Source organism: Zeus faber (genome assembly GCF_960531495.2).
Source record: "Zeus faber genome assembly, chromosome: 17".
NCBI classification, from domain to species: Eukaryota; Metazoa; Chordata; class Actinopteri; order Zeiformes; family Zeidae; genus Zeus; species Zeus faber.
The window spans coordinates 12,085,966-12,107,173 of NC_137204.1; the positions used below are offsets into that span (position 1 = coordinate 12,085,966).

The following is a 21,208-nucleotide window of genomic DNA, read 5'->3' on the forward strand; positions in this document are numbered from 1 at the left end:
TATTAATTCAGTATAGGCATTACAGGGGGGCAATCAGACAATACCATACGGGTTTAGAATAAGGAAAAAAAGAACAAAAATATTATAATAATAAAAGTTTACTCAAATAAAATGATAAAACATTCCAATTCCTTTCCCCGTCCCATTTAATCGAATTTAGCGAGAACAGAGTTGCCCATGTCAAGGGCACGCGAGTTCTTATCGGGCGCCGTCCTGGCAGCGTCCCCGGAAATAGCCTGTTTCTCTGTCCAAAGTACACTTGCCCCGGCCCCCGACGTACAGCGGATGCCCCGTCGACCTCACAGCTGGTCCATCACAGAAGACCGTACAGTCCGTACAGGTCAGCTGCTTTTATGCGGTTCTAGTCGTGGCTCCTCCCTTTGACCTCCCTTCCGTGACTCTCGTAGCTCCATCACCCCCTATCAGGCTGCCCTTCCTCAGGCCGATGTATGGGCATAGGAAATTGATTCAGAAAATGCTCAATTTGAGATCTCTCCTTACAAGGGAACCCTATATAGCTGACATTACATCGCAATGTCGTTTGTTTGCTTTTCAGGACTTCCCATGACTATCTTATACATTTCCTAAAGTCAGTTCACACAAGTTTAGTTTCCATCATCTTAAATCATGCTCCTAATCATCATATTATTATATACGTAGATTAACGCCATTAAATCATTACCTTAACCATGAATCACTTGATATTTAATCATTGCATTTTACCATGAGTCACTCGGCAGATTCAGGGCTCCAGACTGCGATCATCTAGTCGCATTTTGCGACCATTTTGGAAACAGTGCTACTAAATTTGATAACTAGGGAGCACCAGCCTGACTTGCAAATACGCCCACCGTTTTTTTCGGTTGGTTTTTTTTTCGTCATTGTATATCCTAGTCCTAGAGTCACAGAGAAAATGATCCCATTACACACGGTGCTTGTTTCCTTCCATACATAAGGGTTAAATAAAATGGCCTACATCTAAAATAAAAGCAGTTTTGGCGCACTGAGCGCGCAATCTATCGCTGGCGCGTGCATCATCAGTGCGGTCAGAGAGGGAGCGGGTGCGCAAATTGCGCCCCGATCGCTCCCTCTCCGCGCCCCCACCCCCCCCTCGGGGAGAGCCGGCCATGCCTGCAGCTGCTCAGCTGACGGATAAAAAAAATAAAAATAAAAAAATTAAATTAAAATTCACTCATTCACCTACACACACAAAAAGGATGTATGTGGATGAATGCACGCAACCTTTTTATAAAAAATAATTTAGAATGTTCATTTTCAGATTCGAACGTCATTTGTTTTTGAATTCAAATGGCATCTGATTATTGAACTATTGAAATACTGAACCATCTTCTGACAGCCTGTGTGTGTGTGTGTGTGTGTGTGTGTGTGTGTGTGTGTGTGTATGTATGTGAGAGATGGAGAGCTGATGCTCTCATCATGGTGGTTGATGACTAATGTTCCGACCTAACTTACGTTCACATTTGTTAATTTTTATTTGGTGTCTGTTTAAAGAGAGCACAATTTCACTTAATGATTTTTTCTGTTAAAACACGACTTTAAAATTGTGACTTTTTCCTTTAAAACAAAACTTGAATTGTTATTTGTGTAAATTGTATATTAATTACCAAAAGCCTATAATCAGAAATACACTTAAGATGGAAAAATATGAATGTGCTGCATTGCACGTTGATTTCAGTGGTGCTCCTAAATGTTGTGCTGGGTCTTCTAAAATTTTCAGTTGGGAGCATCAGTGCTACTAGTGGACGACTGGAGCTCCGATTTAAATGCTGTGTCTGAACAAGGGAAACAGAAAAGTCAATTATTCTGTCTAACACACACACACACAAAAAAACAATGGGTCTCCAATGGGCCAAATATATCTTAAGTTTATTCACACAGTATAAAGAAGTGTTTTCAAGCGTGTACAACATTTTAGAGTAGTTTATACACTTTTTAAACTCTTAATAAACAGAAGAAAAAATTGTCCTTGAGTTGCACAAATTTGTTTTTGTTTTGTAAATGAAGGATGAAGGAATAATTTTAACTGTTGGACCAAAGCCTTGCATGTCAAATATTTTTAAATGCTCCATTTTCAGGTTGTCCGGTGAAGTGCTTTCCAAGCTGCTCAGAAAATTCATTCAAACTTGATTCCCTGGGCCAGCGGAAGATCTTTGCTGTAGTTGATTGTGCTGAAAGAGACATTTTTAGGGACTGTCATTAAATGTCACCATGCAATGCAACCGTTTGTGTTGCAAGATTTACACGAGTGATACCAGACACTGAGTCTCAAACTGTCCAATCTGAGAATTTTCGGGGGTTCCGATTTCTGAGAACTTACATGACAGCAATACAAGAACAGAAACCGATATTTGTGCAACGCTAGTGACCGTGTAACCCCAAATTCACAGCAAGAGCAACCTTCCAATTGACGCTTGACTCTGTCTTTACTTCAGTCATTAATGTGACACTTGCTACCAGAGGCAGTACTTCCGTGACTCTCCTCACTCAAACGAAACAGTGAAATTTCACTTTCAATGTGTAAGACAATCTTTGCTTTCGTTTCTCAACCTTTTTCCTTTTCATTTTATTCACATTTGAAGTCAGTTTGTTTATTAGCCAGAAAGCCAGAAACAGATTGCTTTAATTCCCGATTGCTGGAATGAGTAATCTATAAATTGCGTTTTGGTTTTTTTTAGCACTGGGTATTAACAGGACGAAGGCGGAGGCTCAGGTTCTTCTTCTCCGCCGGCCTCGAAGGAGGAGGCAGGGGTGGCAGTGGTCAGTTCATTAACCAGAGCTTTAATAATACCTTATAAATAAAGTGACAGATTCTTTACTACAAAAATACTGCTTGACAAGTCAGTTTGACGAGGAGGACCAGGAGACTGCCGCCCTTCATGTTCACTATCCCCCCTTGATTTTTCTGTCAAAATCATAATATTTTCTTTACAAAAGTGAGGTTTGATTTGATGTGGGGGAAAGTATTAGTTTGTTGATAAAACTCAGGTCTCCACGTTAGGACCGCAAATCGGCAATATCGTATAAGTGGTTGATGCATACAATGGCTTGGTAATTAAATATTTTCAATAAAAACGTATGTTATAAATGGACCTCTATGGGGGATGACGCGCCAGTTTCAGCAAAGCGACAGAAAAATTACTTTTGTGTCCTGCGTCAACGTCGTAATCTGACTTTCAGTGCAATTCCTGGGATTGATTCATAGATATTTGATAAATATGGGCCCATATAGGTAAGGTTTGGGGGGGGATAAATATATATTTTATGTACTCCAAAAAGAACATATTTTAACTTATAAGCCAAACTGCACATTTTCTGGAGTTTATTTCTTAAAGTATATATATATATATATATATAAAAAACTTGATTAAATCGCTTTTCTGTCAACACATTCAAGCCTCTACTCACCATGTTGAGCGCCTCATATACTGCTTCCAGGAGTCGCTGCCCGATTCCCGTCCTCCCCCTGTGTGTTTCTCCCCACCTGGAAAGAACCACGCCTGCATCAGTTCATTTTAAAAGGATATCTGGACTATTTTCTTGACCAACCCAGGCCATTGTCGGATGTTGTTTCCCCGTCATGTAGGGGTTGCTTCATTACGAAACTTACCACTCTGCTGCGGCTTCTCACTGTGCTTAACTGAAACATTTAGGCCTTAAAAAAATCCCCCATTAAAACTGCCTTCTGAAAAACAGGCAACTGACAATATAAGAGTCGCACGAGTGAGTATATGAATTTCTGGATAACAGCAATATGATTTTATTCAAAACTACTTTTTGCATTAGCATTTGCAAGAGTAGGTTACCTTGACTCTTTTGCACTTTCAAGTACATGTTATTGACTTTTGTTCTCGACTCTATTCCGCCCTTTTTTTTTTTAAGACAAGAATCATTTTATTTGTCAAACAGGTGCGAGTGATACGCGCGCACGCATGCGCACGCACCATTTTCAACAGTTATGATTTTTCCATATACAATTCAGTCATATCTGATCAATAGTTATTATCTGTACCAGTCTCTGTATCTCTACTAATGTGTCTATATCCGTCTGTTTTAATATGATTTGTATTCACAATACATTTATAACTATGACATTAATGACTTGTTGCAGCAGTTTACTTGCCCAAATAAACCCAATACTTACCAAAGGCTCCTCCGATCTCAGCTCCACTGGTAGGAATGTTGACATTGACAATGCCACAATCTGATCCTTTAGGGCTGAAGAGGAGAAAAAAAGGCTTAAATCAAAATCAGTGCAGTATTCAATAAAAATCAGAGGTCGCTCAAATTTCAACGCCAGCAAAAGGTCTGCACCATCATACTGTCTAACTTCTGTTATGATTCAGGGACCTATAGTGTAGTTATGGTATAACTATCAAAACAAATAAAGTACATTTCAATAACTTTCCAACTATATTTATTGTGTTTGTTGTTCAATGTGTTTATATGAGGAAAAATGAATAAATACCCTAATCATAAATAGAAAGCATCCAAATGAGTTTTTAATTTCAAGTAAAGGGAAATGACACAGAATGTTCTGGAAAATATAAAAAATAAAAATGAAATTACAGCTTTAACGGTCATGTTTCTCTTTCCATTTCCCTTTTCTCCGACTTCACCTGTCTTTCTCGTTTAGTGAGAGAATGGTCTTCGTTTGAACAAATAACAATATTATAAATGCGGCTTCACATTTCTGGCTCTTTCACTGCCGTTGAAGTCCACATTGAGATTTGCGTGATTTTTCCCACACAACTCCTCTTTTTTATTCACCCCCAAACAATGTTTCATCAGCAGCATTCATGCACTCAAACAATTCCCGTCAGTAAATGGCTTTAAAAAACAAAAAAATTTGAAAAGTCATAAGTTTTCAGTGACTTTTCAGTTTTTCTTCCTCTTCTAGAAAGAACAAAATTCTTTCTCGACTTTGTTCTCCAGAAGGGCAAGAACATTAATTATATCCAAACCCGTGCTCTTATCTCGAAAAACTCCATAATCCACCCTCTTCAATCGGGAAAAACCTAATTAAAAATGTGTAATTTTTGTCCCGAGCCAATTTCACAAAAACCTGCATTGAACATAATAAAGGTAGAGTTGTACCACACTCAACCTTACCCCAGCCAGCGGAAAACTCGTCCCATATCTTTGGTGAAGATACTGCTGGAAAGGCCTTGCTCCACCTCGTTGTTCCAAGCGAAAGCTTCGTCTTCGCTCTGTTGAGGGGACATAAGGCCTTTCTCAATCTGCGTTCTTGTCTGTACTTGTGTTCTTGTGGACTTGTGAAACGTCATCAGTCGCAGCCCAAGTACTGTTCCAATTCACAAGTACGCATCAAGCCAAGTCCAGTCCAAATGCCCAGATGTGGACTTGCTCCGCCCGTTTTATCGAGGATGCATCGGTGGGGACTTGTGTGGAGCTGGGACAGCCAAGTATCCCAGAATGCATTTCGCACCAAGCGGTGGTCGAACTTGCCAAGTCTGAACTACCAAGTCCGCAAGTCCACACTTCGCGTACTTGGTATTGAGAAATGACCATTGTGATTTCCAAAATGGGCCGCACCATGCACATCCGCATATTTCTGGTATGAAACTCTGCGCATTGACTTTACACGTTAACAATAGACAGTAAATGCTTTGCCATTAAACGCATAGATTGTTAAGTATTTACAAGACAGACTTTACAATTTATACATTCAAAGAGACTTTGTCTTCTCCATTTGTTGACATGTAGGACGAGGCTTGAGAACAACCTACCCCAGGAAATCAGGACAGCCAAGATTCTTGCTGCGTCCGCATTGGGGCATACTTGCACATCATTTAGTTCACCAAATGAGATTTTAGTACATCCCGAGTCGTAGCGGACTCAAATTTTCGAGCCGAGATAACGGATCATAAAACGGAAATTCAAAAATGATTTTCCGTTTCAGCTCAACGTGGCCACTACCTCAAGACGATCATTTCACAGGGGACGGGCTGGTAGTTTAGCATGCAGCCTGTTGCCACCTCAGTACTGGACACGCACGCACTCATCTGTATATCTGCGTATATCTGTCGTACGTAAATGACAAATACATCACACGCTCGGAACACACTCACGTGAAAGGAGAGCTGAACATATGGACTACTGCTGCAATTTTCAGTTACCACAAAAGTGAGATTTTTGATTTTGACACTGTTGATTATTGTTATTTATTCACTATGGAACAATAATAGAACATGAAACTGTCCCTGAGTTTCAATAAAATAGAATATGGGACTGTCACCAAGTTTCAGTATAATTCAGTTTTAGTAGGACAACACACTGTATAACTAACATGGAGATGTCCAGTTCAAACTTCAAATTAAAGTCTCTTTCACTTTTAAGTGCAAATATACCTTTCTATTATATTTCTTGGGTACTTGCCATTCCAAAATAAATTGCACTCGTTACAAAAATAAAGTAATAATCAATGGACGACTCAAGTCTCAAAAAAAAAAGAGTCGAACCTTTCATCACGATCGGACCTCGTGCACAAGGAAAAAGCAGAGCAGACGCTCCGCTGTGACAGCGATAGATACTCAGTCTGCACAATGCTGGAATATTGTCAGACGATAAATTCTTTATCCAATCTTAGTTTACCTTGAAGTTCCTCCAAACAGAAATTCTCTTTCTTTCGCTCTTTTTCGAGTGTCAGCTACATAATTACTCTAAATTACGTGGGTATCAGGTTTGAGTATCAGAGCATTTTTACGAGTATGAGCCAAGTATCAGGCGTGTACATTTGAACGGCACAGAATAGGAAAAATATATCTGATCGGCCGGTCACCAGTCACGGCCGATCAAGTTGAAAAGTGGCCGATCGATCTGTGAATCTCTACTACCAACGCTTAAAATGTGAACATCACCGTCACATTTTTGTGCTTATTACTCCCCCACTACCCATTTAACCTCACAATGCAGCGTTACGCCTGGGTGGACGATAAAGTGCCGCTGCACTCAGAGGGAGGGCTTACAGCGCCACAAATTGTAGTATTTGGTCCAATCCGAGGGATGTAGTTTAAATACGCAATAAGTGTACGGAATTTTTTTATATTGATTGTTTTCCTTAATTAAAATACAATAATATTTTTTTTTTTTTTTGCGTAGTTTCAGCTGGCATTTCGTAACTGCGTATTTTGACCAATGGTAGGTATGAATAAAGTATCCTGTGCGTTTTGGATAAATGATGTCCTGGGTGCTCAGTGTGAGGCCATACCTTAAACTTGAGAACATAGAGGATAGGGACAAAGGTTTCAGTGTGGACGATGGCGGCATCGTGCGCTAGCCCGGTGATCAGAGTAGGTTCCACGTAATTGCCAGGGCGATCGATCACCTTGTTGGGGGGGGGGGGGGGGGGGGAGGATGGAAAAAAGGAGGAGAAAAAAAACAATGAATTACCTGTGATATGCGACATAAATAATCAACCTTGAAAGCTTTCAAGCCTAAGTATTAGTTTTGTAAAATATATCCTTATCGAAAACCAGAAACCACCTTATTAGTTCATTTGGACAGGTCATAAGCTCATTGGAACATCCACACGAAAACAGTGTTTTAGGTCACTGAAACGTAACGTTTTGGAAAAGGCCTTCTAGGGCGGAGATTTTTCAGTTTCTCGTGTGGACAGGTAAAACGGAGCTTCTTGAAAACGTTGACGTCATGACCTCACCTTTGGGCATTCGCACGGGCGTCGGGAACCTACGAGCGGCGGCCGACAACCATTGTGATTGTTGGTGGTGTCGCCATTAAAAGTCTCTCCGACTTTAGGAGTGGCGTCCGTATAGTGTTGTGTATGAATATTATGATCGCGGCGAAGCTCAATATGCTACCTGCTCCTAATGTTCTTCAGTGGTGTTTAACACAAACATTTATTTTTTAAGCCCAGGGAGAGAAATGCGTTTAAAAGAGAAATCTGTATACGTGCGGCTCTCAGAGTAGAGCTCACCTTTCCTCCACAAACCAGCGTTCCGCCCTGCTGCTTGGCCTGCTCCACTGCAGCCAGGTACTGCTCCACAGCTTGCTTAGTGTGGAGGGGCCCGTAGAGGGTGTTCGCTGTGGGAGGGACGAGGGGGAGAAGTGACTCATGGAGTCAGTAAACATGAACGGAGACATCTGGATTCAATCGGTGTCACACTGACTTGAATTAATATTATAAAACCGATTTAGATTCACAAGTAATTAATTATAAAACCTACAATCCCAAGGATCTCCGATGCGAATCTGTTTGTAGGCCTTGGCGACTCTTTCCACCACTGTGTCGTGGACACTCTCGTGCAGCATCTAAAGAGAGAAGGAAAAGCTATTGTGAGCAATTTCTTATGGTCGCAATAGCGTGGCTTTTGTGAGATAGGAATGGATTTCTATAATGCGGTTAATTCCACCACTGAACTAAACGGTATCCTTGTGTGTCTACATGGACCACATCACCAAAGCGATCACACCAAGTAGTATTATTAATATCCTAAAATATCTTATTTATTTTTCATCCCAGTACTGCTCTAGACTGTACAATACAACATTCTTGCTTTTGTTTACATCAAATATTGTTTATTTGATGAATAATACTTAATACTACTTGAATAGGAAAGGCCAACTGTTCATCGTTGATAGTTATTTTAAGATTACACATACATCCACAGACCTGCCAAACTTTGAAAATAACTTTGAGTACCACAATAGTGCGTTTGAGTTACTGCAGCTAAATGACTCCATCAGTAATTCACACCGTAGATGTCTCATAACGAGGCTCATCACATCGTATGCAAGCTACTACGGCTAACTACTTACAGTATACTAATTCATACCATTAGGATATAGCCCTTGAAATGCATCGTTACCGAACATGTTCACCAACTAGAGATGCACAGATTGCAATTTTCTTGGGCGATTCCTATTTCTGATTATTATTATTTTTTGAGTCTGACCTGCTGATTCAGATTTCCGATCTGCTGTACGTCAAGGACAAATGCATCCCTTGATCTGATCACGCTCATGTCATAGGACAGCTGCACATACGGACTACCACTGCAATTTTCAGTTACCACAATAGTGAGATTGCCAGACCTGCCAACCATGGGAACATATTTTGAGTACCACATTAGTGTAACGGGGAGTCTCCGTGACATAAGTTACTGCAGCTAAATGACTCCAGTTATTCACACTGTAGCCGTCTCGTAATGATGCTAATCACAATGCATGCAAGCCGCTCCTGCTAACTATATACAGTATACAAATTCAACTCATTAGGATACACCCCTTGAAATAAATCACCTTGTCAAGACACCCAACATGTTTAACAACTAAAGACACACTGACTGAATTTGTTGCAGCTATTATATTTGTATGGTATCTGTCATTCCAAAATAAATTGCAATTATTGAAAAAAAAAAAAAGTAATAATAAATGGCCGACTCCTCTCATTCACTGGAAGTCCTCCTTCGCTCACCGTGCATTGAACCATTTGAATCAAATGGAATGACTCGTTTTACTGAGTGACTCATCAAGAACCAAGTCTCAAAAAAAGAGCCAAACCAGCGATAGATAGTCTGCACAATGTGAGCATATTGTAAGGCGATAAATAAATAATTCATCTAATCTTCTTTCTTTACCTTGAAGTACCTCCAAAAGGCCGCCATTTTCTTTCTTTTGCTGTCTTTTTTGAGCGTCAACTACGTTACATTACGTTGATATTGGGCTTGACTATGGGAGCATTTTTAAGAGTATCAGTACATGAGCACAGCATAGGGCGTGTAAATTTGACCCGGACAGAATCGGATATATCTGACACCAGTGAATCCCACGTTTTCTATGCCAACACTACGGTAAACATTTGTGCTTTAGTATAACTCCCCTACTTCCCATTTTACCTTGCAATGCAGCATTACGCCTCGGTGGATAGTAAAGTACAGCTGCACTGCGTATCAGAGGATGTTGAGTGAGTGAGAGGAGAGCGAGGGCTTACAGAACCACAAGCACAAGATCGTAGCATTTGGTCCAATCCGAGGGATGCAGTTTAAATACCCAATAAATGTACGGTATTGTTTTGTGTTGATTGATTGCCATCATTAAATGACATACACTTTTTTTTGCGTAGTTCCAGCTGGCATTTCGTACCTGTGTATTTTGACTAGGAATTGCATAATTGGTACACAAAATGCACGCAGGTTGGCACTCACACACACGGCAGCAAGTGAACACTCAGTTTTTAAAGTTGATGTGTTGGAAGCAGTGTTGGATTGTTTGATTAAGAAATAGTAGTGACGAGTCGAGAGCACATGACCCTGAGATACAGACCTATTACGCCTTCGGGCGCAATAAATTTACATTTAACTTTCCAATTTTTATTACAAAATTGGTGGCGCCCAACTAAACTATACATATTAATTCTAGGTTTTTGTTATGCTACAGTAGGATTGGGTGAAAATCTACATTTTTGCAGAGGTGAGAAACATTAGGCGGCCCGATTGGATCCTTGCTAACGGACGGCTACTTGATGAAGGGAGTCAGGATATGAAAACTGGCCACAAAACTTTGAAGACCACCTCCAGCCAATTTTACATCCCAGTGTGCGGTGGAAAATGTGGGTTGGGCGTCAAAGCAGATTGTCACCAATGCTAAGCTACTAGCTAGCATCAGTACACCGAAACCAGTCAAACGTCTGGTTCCCTAAATGCCAAAATTGTTTTTATTTCCCGGTGAGAAGGCATGCCATCTTGGATAATCATACACCAATTTCTCCCCTTTTCTATGTGAGTTTAACAAAAACTTTGGCTAAAAGATCCGTCACAGACCTCTGAAATGCCAATCCTAAACATTAAAAGGTTACTCTCAGCCACACTTTCACAGCTATTCCACCTTTGAAATTTGCTTTAATGTGTTGAATGAATGCAAATCCATCTACTTATACATCTAAAGCATTGTCTCTGTTTTCCCAGGAACCCCCCAACTTTATGTAAAGAGAAATTTTCTTTCTCTCTTCAATGTCAATTCAAAAATGGAAGAACAAGATCATATTTGGTCCTGTTTACCTTGTAAAGAGATGAAGAATAACCACAGGGGAGCCTGTAGGTGCATTGTAAGGGATTGGAATTCGCGTCTGCCGGGTCATTTACAAGTTCCTGTGAGTTTACTGCTTGAGGTTGGCATCCAGGGAAACAGTTGAGGGACACAGACTTGTAAATTACTTCTGACCCAAGCCACACCCTCTGTTGTTGTATCAAGCCCACTTGATCAGAAATAAGATCAGACTGGTCTGAACACTGCTTTGGAGCAGTACTGAACCTCTCTCTTTATTCTGGAGAATCAATCATCTTGAATATTCTCAGTTTTGTTCTCTTGTAGCGGGCAGATTAACCTCACCGATCATTGCAGAAGAATTTCTTTCACAGTCCCTGGCCCTTGGGAAGTATATGCTGCAAACTGGAAACTCACCAGTCTCCTAGTTGTGGTGCATCGTTGACCGGCTGTTCCCACGGAGGCAAAGACAGCAGAAGGGACCACCAGGTTGAGGTCAGCGTCCTCAAACACTGGACAAGGCAAAAGGTTGAAGGTGTCAAACTGTGGTGGAGGTTTTCTATTGCGACTGTCGAGATTGGGCATGTCAGACATGTAGCCCGCGGGCAAGATTGGGGCCAGAGAGGTTATCCAATATAGCCCAGGAGACAGACAACATGAAAGAAATGTAATAAAAATCATCGACTTCGCTGCCATAAAGTGCTCCCTTAATATGTAACCTGGCTTCATGTCATGGAAACATATTGGCCTAAATCATACAAAGCAATCTACCCTCCGAAGTGGCTGAAACCCAGTTACATGTCTAGTTGTTGGTGTAAAAACACATCTGCGTAACAATCTAAAGAAATCCTTCAATATGATTACTCCTTGTATGGCCACGTGACATGACGATGCATATGGTAAAAACGATAGAAAAATGACTATCGTATGTATTTTTTTTTGTTGTTGATGTCGCAAATCAGAGGCAGATCTGTTTAATGGTAATATTTTTTAAGGCTAATTTGGAGGTTTTACTGTCACCTTGTCTGCACGTGGCAGCAAATGTAAACAAACATGGAGGAACGTGGCGCTTCGGGAAATTGTGCAGACTTTTTTTTTTTTAAGTGTATCAATGAAGAACAAAGGTCAACGGTTATCTTTCCTAATCTTAAGATTTGGCTCTCTGATAACCGCTTTTTTGGATCCATTTCTAACATGTTTGCAGATCATGTTTTAGTAAAAGGTTTCAAGGAATTTACATATCAAATTTTGCAAATATGTAAGTCGGATTTTGAGATATAGATAGATGGATAGAGCTTATCTTTCCACTTGCTTCCACTCCATCTTGCCTCTCCTGTGAATTTGAGATCCCTAACAAAGTGCCTTGCCGTGTTGCACAGCGTCAAACTGGTTTTACCACGTTGTTTTTTTTTTTTTTATATAAACCAATTATTAATTGAATATACAGGAAACCTCATATATACTGTATATCGTTGTAGAGATATTAAATTACCTATTTTGTGATAGATGTTGGCCATACCCTAACTATTTATTGTAAATGAATTGGAAAAAAAAGAAAAAAAAGAAAGAAAGACATCATCTTACCAATAATGGCGTTGTTTCCGCCTAGCTCCAGTAACTTGCGACCTATAATAGGGTGGACATGCATTTTAAATGTGATAGTTAACTCAAAGTGTTTATCAACAGTGAATTGTGGCTTTGAAATAAGAGGATCCACTCACCGAACCTCTCTTGCACCATCATGGCCACCATCTTGCCAACATGTGTACTGCCAGTAAACGACAACAAGTCCACCTGCTTGTCTTTGGCCATTGCCGTGCTGAAAACAAACAACATGAAGTCTAAAAGTTCACGCCAGCCTTACCAAGCAACGTAAATTTCACAAAAAGCCCATTTTCTTTTAAGAGAAGAATCATTTTATTCGTCTTACAGGTGCGAATGCAACACACACACACACACACACACACACACACACACACACACAGACACAGACACACACACGCACGCACACACACGTACGTTTCAAAGTTAGCAGTGGGCAGCCCTCACTTTGATGGCGCGGTCAGGACAGGAAAGTGTTCTGCATGTTTTGAATAGGGTCCTTTTATATTGGAAGAGACCCGTGAGCATGGGGAGAACATGGAAACTCTACACAGAAAGGACCCTTAATCGGGAGATAACTTAAAGTACGTGGAACCTAAATCTAACTGGGACCTTCTTGCTGTGAGGCACTGCACCGCACACAGTGCAGTTCACGTTGGATAAAGTAACGGATTACGTGCAAACCAATCGAACGTGGAACAAATGGCCAAAAAAAACTTTTGCTGAATAGAAAACTATCAGAAAATAGTTTTAAGCGTTTAAAGATACACCTAAGTAACTAAGCACCATGCAAAATACTAAGCAGATTCTTCTGGAGGGTTTGGTTTGTGCATCTCTAGGGGCCTTCCACTACTAGTTGTTTCTTGGGGACACACTAGCTACCTACAATAGAGTATTATTAAAAAAACAAAAAAATAAAAAACTTTCAATACAGCACAGAAACGTAAACCTTGAATTCTATTCCTAAAAAAATAACTGTTTACTTCTTATTTATACCCCATACTTTATAAGTTGTATCGTTTCTATACCGAGTCAAAAGGTCAAAAGCTGCTTTTATATGAAAAGATTGCTGCCTGAGAAAAGCATTTACAATACAGATGGGTTAAGTTTCACTTGTGGTCCACCAACACTGAAGAGAGCACTATTTATGTAGCCGATTTCAATACTGGATGAAGCAAGAGCGTTTTTCGATATGTAATACTATGGACACAATTTAGTTGATAGCATGAGGAACATTTTGATCACCTAGCCCTGCAGGTCACTGTCTCCATCCATGGCTGACTCCTCTAACAGTCATGCACCTTAGAGGGACCATACCCGATATCTGCGCCTCCGCACACCATGGAGCAGATTGCGCCAGGAAGGTTGTTCTGCTCCAGCACCTCAGCAACGATCCTGTCAAAGGACAGAACCGACTTTAACCCTTTGGCTGAACCAAAACTGCAGTTACAATGACTGTACTTGAAAGTTGGTCGGGAACTTCAAGCCTCTGTCAAGTTCCCAGTAGGAGTTGCCTTTGTGTGCTTCTGACTGAATCTTCAACGTGCTGCCAATACTTACTTGGTCACAGCCACGGTGGTGAGAGATGTGGTGGGGGCTCCTTTCCTGAAGAAACAAGACATTTTCAGTGATGCGCAACACAGACGATGCAGGTCTGGCAAGTCTTTCATTTCACACAATTGAGTTCCGTTTGGCATGAGATCAGAGGGACTGGAAAGGGTGAAATCACACAATTTGAACTGTAGCTGAATTTAGATTTAAAGGGATGTGAAATTTTGGTGTGGCTCTACATTCCTACCATCACCTAATGTCACAAAACATAAAGACTCAGAGGTACGAGTCCCTCTATAAAACCCATGTGTGGAAATGTGTGGTTTTTTGGAGAAATCCTGGGAGTACTATTCTTCTGGATTAAGAGGGGCCCGCTGAGGCGGTTCAGGCACCTACAAAAGGATGTCCACCCAGTGGGTTCCCATTGGAAATCTACCAGTCTTTGTAATATAACATGTCACACTAGCGAGAGCGACACCAGTCAAGTTTCCCCAGGAAGGCTACAGATCAACACATCAGTAATGTCAAAAAGGTAAGTACTGAGTCTTCTGCAATCCATTTACATCAGGGGTCTTCAAGTGTCAACCGCGAGAAACAGAACAGGGGCCCCCTGAGATTTTTGTCAATCACAATTTTGTGTTTATTTCCGTTTGTAGACCGATTTTAGATTATTGATATATCAATACAACTATACAAACCATTTAGCATGTGTTTTTTTATGGAAGTTCAGCCATGCACCTGTTATGTCTGTCAGAGACAGTACATTTGGCCTGTCACGATAATTACTATATGGAATTATCGTATGATAAATGGACATGATCTCGATCATTCTTCTGACCTCGATAATTGCCCATTGTGTTTACATGCGCGTTTGTCATGGAAAACACACACACACACGGTTTTATTTTATTTATGTTTTACATATTAAGGATACTTTGATACGTCTGCTTTCAGTCCCCAGAGTCAAAACTAAGCATGGAGAAGCAGCGTTCAGTTTTTATGCACCGACATATCTGGAACAAACTCCCAGAAAGCTGCAGGTCTGCTGCAACTCTCACCTCTTTTAAATCAAGGCTGAAGACTTTTATGCTGCCTTTTACTAAACCACATATTAATTTCTTGCATTGCACTGTCACTTTTACTTGATTTTATGCATTCTATTTCTTAACTTTATAATGTGCTCTTACAATGTGTTTCTTTTGCACTACGCATTCTATTTTTTAACTTCATGCATTCTATGCCCTTTTATAATGTGTTTTTTTTTGGACTTGTCTTAATCCTTTTTATTTTTTATGAAAAGTACTTTGAATTGCCTTGTTGTTGAAATGTGCTATACAAATAAACTTGCCTTGCAGTACGTTACCGAAAGTTCAGCGGTTTTTGAACGTTGCTCAAAATTCGGAGGTTTTTGAACACACCATAATGTCAGAAGCTCCGAATCCGCTCTCTTTCAGCTGATAATTGAAATAAACGCAGCTGTTCTAGTCTTAATGGTTGGAGTTCAGTTAATATTAGTACCTTCACTGACCTCCTAGGGGTCGCGGACCCCTTGTTGAAGACCACTGATATACATGATTGCATATCCTAATGTATTGCGAAAAAGCGATCATCCCATTCCCAAGTTGGAAATGGCCTCGGTTGGCACAGAGATGTCTATTCATCTTTTATCTCACGAGGGGTATCCCTTACCAGAGACAGACGTCGCCGCAAATGAGAGCGAGCGCATTGTTCCAGCCATAGACTGCCACAGGAAAATTGAAGGCGGTGATGACGCCAACTAGGCCCACTGGGTTCCACTGTTCGAGGAGGGCGTGGCCGGGCCCTAGAAAGGACACAGAACCATACCATTTCATCAGCTGAATATCCATAAGATATGAGATATCATTCAAGGAATTTAAGCGGCTGACAAACCAGCCGGTAGTAGCCTTTGTAGCCTGTTTACGAGGGCAAATAAATTGTGAGCGACACTGGATGTGGTGTACAATTCTTGGAGGCCTGGATCCAGGCTACAATGATTTTATTAACTTGGAATTAACAAATGTAAAATATGGCACAATCAAGTAACTTTGACAAAAGTTGTACAGTAAAGTAGTAGCTAGGACCCGGAGATCATTTTAATGCAGGTTTCTTACTATATGGTTCAAATTCTCCAAATCGCAAAAATAAGATCTATCATCCGTAAAATTGTCAGGGCAATGCAAAATATGTGTGCTGACTACTAAGCATGCCAAAACTCACTTTGAAACCCCATTGTGATAATTTCCCCGGCAGATATCCATCATGTACAAGATGTTTACTCACTTTCGGAAGGGAGGATGGGTCCACCAATCATCCTCGACAGGCCGACAGCGTAATCACAGATGTCTACATATTCCTGCACCTCCCCCACTCCCTCAACGTAGATCTTGCCCATTTCCAGGGACACCTGGAGAGCACAAGGTTTAAAACATTATTTTTAAATGAAGCCTGAAATTAAGTAAATACACCTTCCATCATCTCAAAAGTTGAATTATTTAAGTGATACAACATATCCCTTTAAGGCGAACAAAATTATGACATTAAAGGGATCTTAGTTGTGTTAATTGCAGCAACACTAATTGACATGACCCGATCCAATTTGAAAACAACTAGTACTCATGCCACTACCTTTTGCAAACACGGAAACTGGAAGACATTCAAAATACTGCGACATTGTAGTTTTAATTCATTTATAGTTCCACTGTGCACACACAGTACGTTAACGCACAAGAATTGTGTATTGTATCTCAGATTATTCTTTAAGAACAGGCGTCACCATTTTTTGCCAAAGGCATCTCCAATGATGTTTTCAACATGTTCGGTCTTGTGTGTAAAAAGGTGGTGCGTATTTCCTGGTCCAATTTGGAAATATTAACATGGGATAGTATAAAAGCATTTACATAAGAATCCATATTTGAGAATGGAGCTGTGAGATATTAACTTTTCTTTCTTTTTTTTTTTTTACAATTACTGCTGCCGAAAATCATTGATTAAAAAAAAATAATAATAAATAAACTGCAATTTCGTAACATTTAGAAATATAGAAAAAAATACATACCAAACTTCCGAGAACTTTAATCTTTCGCCTTAGCGCATCGCCAATTTGTCGGACGACCTCGCCTCTTTTGGGAGCGGGGATCTGTTGGGGAAAAATTGGAAAGAACACAAAATAAATACATCAATATTTTGTGAAGAAATTGAGGGGAAACCATGAATAACAGTTTAGCGTACTTACGTCAGCCCACACTTTCCACGCCTCCTTTGACTTCAGTACAGTCTCTTCATATTCAGCAAGGGTCGCCTTAAAAGCAAGAAAAAAAGAGATTAATTCTCAAGACAAATAATTGTAATGAATCATTCTAGTTGCCTTTTTTTATTTCATGCTATTATTATAGTAAAGGCCTATCAGGGCTCCAGTCTTACTTTTTATATTGGTGGTACTGGTGCGCCTAACTTTTTCATTCAGGTGCACCAGCACATCATTTATAACCCTTTCCCACTCCCAAATTTTGGCCCCTTTACTTGTGCGATGCAGGTTGAAGTTCAGGACACTGGCCCGTTAATAACAAATAACAACAACGTAAAACAACTATAAACAGTGCGGGGACTGGGCACAACTCGTAGACTCGTTAAGATTACTTTCTGAGCATAACGCATGGAGTGATGGTGATCGAGGATAGGATCACGGAGAAGGTGTCCCCATTACGCACAGCTTCGCTCCACACCCACGTGTTTCGCTCCATTAGGAGACGTAAAATAAATTAAAACACGCCGTTCTGGCTCGCCAGTTGCGGGCACTCAATCGCTGGCGCGTGCATCGTCTGTACCGCCGGAGAGGGAGACGGGTGTGCAAAATGCGCCCCGATCCCTCCCTCTGCCCAAGGCGGCCGCCTATCTTGCCTATAGGGAGAGCCGAGCTGGCCCTGCTCGCTTCCACTCCCCAAAAATGCTGAAAAGGAGCTGGTCTGTCCGCCCGCCTGTTTCATGCAGAGGGGGGGGTTGAAGTTATGTCCTGCTCAGCGTTTTATTACAGAGGAACTTACTGAATCACAATGTGTGATTACTCTCCGTGCAGGATTCTCTGAAAAGAACCTGCATATCAATATCAATAAAAACATTACCTTTTATTTGTAAACTGACTAACGACCCTGTTAATTTACAATAAAATCACCAAACGTGAATGACCTGTTTGCGTATACTATTTAGTCTCCGGGTCAAAAAGTAATCGGTAGACTTTGGATTTCACACCTGACGTGTGCTGCGGATCAGTGTCGTCCAACATATGAGAAATAAAACAGCAAAATGCGGATCTCCCATCGCTTCAAATGCATTTCCAAGGGAGGCCCACGCATAAAGTCACAGGATCTCGGAGGTGCACGACCTTGTGCGGGTCCCCGCGCGCCACAGCGTCACCCCCTGGTGACGTCAATCGCACTCCCTTGCGCTTGGGGCAAGTAAAAACCTAGCTTCATGAAGAGGCAAATTTCAGTTTTAACGCAAGCACTCAGGTTTTACCTGCCGCACTCTGGCGATGGGCTCATTATTGGCAGGGCAGTATGATGTGATGACCTTGAAGAAAAGGAAAAAAAAAAAATCAAAAAAATATTTTAGAGATAGTGTAACAGGGAGTCTCCGTGGTCTTTGAGTTACTGCAGCTAAATGACTCCATCAGTTATTCACACCGTAGCCGCCTCGTAACGTGGATAATCACATCGTATGCGAGCTACTACGGCTCACTACATACAGTATACTAATTAACCTCATTAGGATATACCCCTTGAAATCCATCATCTTGTAAAATAACCGAACATGTTTACCAACGAGAAATGCACCGATTCCATTTTTCTTGGAAGATTCCCAATTTCTTTTTTTTATTTTTCAAGTCCGACCAATTCTGATTTTCATTGAATTGCATGTTCATAATAAAACATTGACTATTAAATATGTTTTACATTGTCGCCGATCATTTTGAGTCGATATCTGTGATCGGAGAAATCAAATTCTCTCGTCATTTGGTCCCGTTGGGTATATCTGCTGCAAGTGAATGACACATGGCGTGATCTGATCACACTACAGTATAAGACAGCTGCACATAAGCGCCGCTGAAATTCTCAGTTACTACAATAGTGAGATTGCTGACTGTGTTTGTTTTTATAATTCACTATGGAACAATTATAGACGTACAATAAAATAAAATACAACATGGAACGTTCACTGAGTTCCAATAAAATGGGACTGCGATCAAGTTTCAGTGTAATGCAACCTGAAACACTCGGCCGATGACTGTGAAAAGAGAATTGTCAATACGATGGGAAGTCGTGTAATTCTTATTTAAAAGTTCATAAACTGGGTGTAGACATAATGTGCGTACTATTCACTTGATTTAGGTGTTGGACACAGCTCATAACTGCCTCTTTGAATCACAACTTTCTCATTTGGAGTGTGAGAGGAAGGCATAGGAGTAAACCCTATGCCCAACTTAATTTACTTCTCACATGCAATTTTATTCACAACTGAAGCTATATTAGATAACATCCCAGATCATGTTGCACATAGAGAGATGTCGAACGTGGCAACGAGTGTTACGTGCCAGCTTAGCGATGAAAGGTCCGACTCTTTTTTTTTTTTTTTTTGAGATTCGATTCTTGACGAGTCACCCAGTGGAGAGTCGTTATTATATATTATATATTAATATTCCGATCCTTCGTTCACTGGACTCAGTCGGTGTAACGCACGGCGACCGAGGGAGGACTTCCAGCGAGCGACAAAGTTGTCACGGGGGTCGATTTGGCTCCCGGGTCGTGGCTGGAATTCCCACAGGACTCCTTTTGATTCCATCAATGATTACTTTTTGGTGGAACGCAAAGTGTGAATCAGTCACGTTCAATACGAATGGGGACGAACGCCTGCGCCAGTTGGCCATGCACTTCGATTTAGCAGTCAGCAATTATTTTCCAGCGTGGGCCGAGAATGAACTCGCTCGCCTACACTTTTGAGCGGAGCGACCTCGCCGACGCCTCGGGTAGTTTCAAGATTCGTTCGCGACCGAGAGCTTTTGGATCACTAACTAGGCTACTAAAGGCTTTGTACTTGGGCGAGGCTTTCCTAACTTAGTTTAAAAAATTTTAAAAAAGGCCCCGCATACACCAGTGTCCGAGTTGTTGGTGCAACATTCATGCGGTGTGTGTGTGTGTGTGTGTGCACGGCGTCACTTTTTCTTCCCAGCAGCTAGGTAGGTTTCCGCGCCGCGCCGGTCCCGTTTCGCCGCTTTTCTCGTCGCACTCACCTCTCCGCCGCCTCCCCACTTCCCGTTGTACACGCCGGCGTTGTCCTCGGCCAGGCCCAGCTCTTTGAGCCAGGCGTACTTCGGCTGGTTGACCAGGAGCGTCGACATGGCCGCGGTCCTCTGGCTGTGGAAGAGAGAGCGTTTCTGTCCGAGGGCCCTGCGCCACGCCACGGAGCGTACGAGGCAACGCTGCATGGTGGCGGCGCGGGAGTGGGGTCGAGGGTCGCTCCCACGGGAAGGACGTCCAGTCACGTGGCTCTTCCCCTCCCTTACGCATGATTGGCCCTGGAGGACACCACCTCCACCTGCACCTGCTTCTGTTTTTTTTTTGTCGGTTTCTTTTTTTAACTCCACTTATAAAACGTGTAAGTATATTATAAACCTTAAAACATATGACGAAAATACAATAATAATAGAAAGATGAAATGAAAGACAATAGAAAATAACATTTAAATGACGTGAAAAAAAAAAAAAAGATAATACGACATAACTAAGCCAAAAACACGTCTTAGTTCCAGACATCTTCCTCTTGTTGACATTTCCATTCGAAATAAGAATCACAATTGTATAATAGGGTGAGAAGGACGTGACACTGAATCGCTTCAACTTCAGCCTACTTACAGTTGGCACCGCGCTCCGGCGGGTTATCTCCCAAATAGGAGCCTTTCTGTGTGGAGTTTGCATGTTCTCCCCGTGCTCACATGGGGT

At 41.3% G+C, this 21,208-nt stretch overlaps 1 protein-coding gene across 1 annotated transcript; it reads right to left on the minus strand.

Annotated features, from left to right (window-relative positions):
• Positions 1–1,866: 1,866 nt before the first annotated feature.
• Positions 1,867–20,747, minus strand: aldh7a1 (aldehyde dehydrogenase 7 family, member A1). Its single transcript, XM_080017309.1, has 18 exons — positions 20,501–20,747; positions 18,730–18,783; positions 17,450–17,515; positions 17,273–17,353; positions 16,498–16,621; positions 15,886–16,018; positions 14,206–14,250; positions 13,963–14,040; positions 12,765–12,862; positions 12,628–12,669; positions 11,461–11,555; positions 8,226–8,310; positions 7,976–8,082; positions 7,250–7,366; positions 5,131–5,228; positions 4,163–4,236; positions 3,427–3,502; positions 1,867–2,189 (listed from the first exon to the last, which is right to left on the minus strand). Exons 1-18 carry the CDS (start codon positions 20,693–20,695, stop codon positions 2,135–2,137), a joined length of 1,623 nt encoding a protein of 540 aa, XP_079873435.1. The 5' UTR covers positions 20,696–20,747; the 3' UTR covers positions 1,867–2,134.
• Positions 20,748–21,208: the final 461 nt, after the last annotated feature.

What these genes read in the sequence shown, in the direction of transcription:
- aldh7a1 (XM_080017309.1), bottom strand. Translation starts at nt 20,695, where the DNA reads ATGCAGCGTTGCCTCGTACGCTCCGTGGCGTGGCGCAGGGCCCTCGGA. An exon ending in TTAAAGTTCTCGGAAGTTTG is followed by an intron (nt 16,622 to 17,272) that starts GTATGTATTTTT and finishes TGTGCTCTCCAG; the next exon opens with GTGTCCCTGGAAATGGGCAA. An exon ending in TATATGAGGCGCTCAACATG is followed by an intron (nt 2,190 to 3,426) that starts GTGAGTAGAGGC and finishes TGTCTCTTTCAG; the next exon opens with CACAATCAACTACAGCAAAG.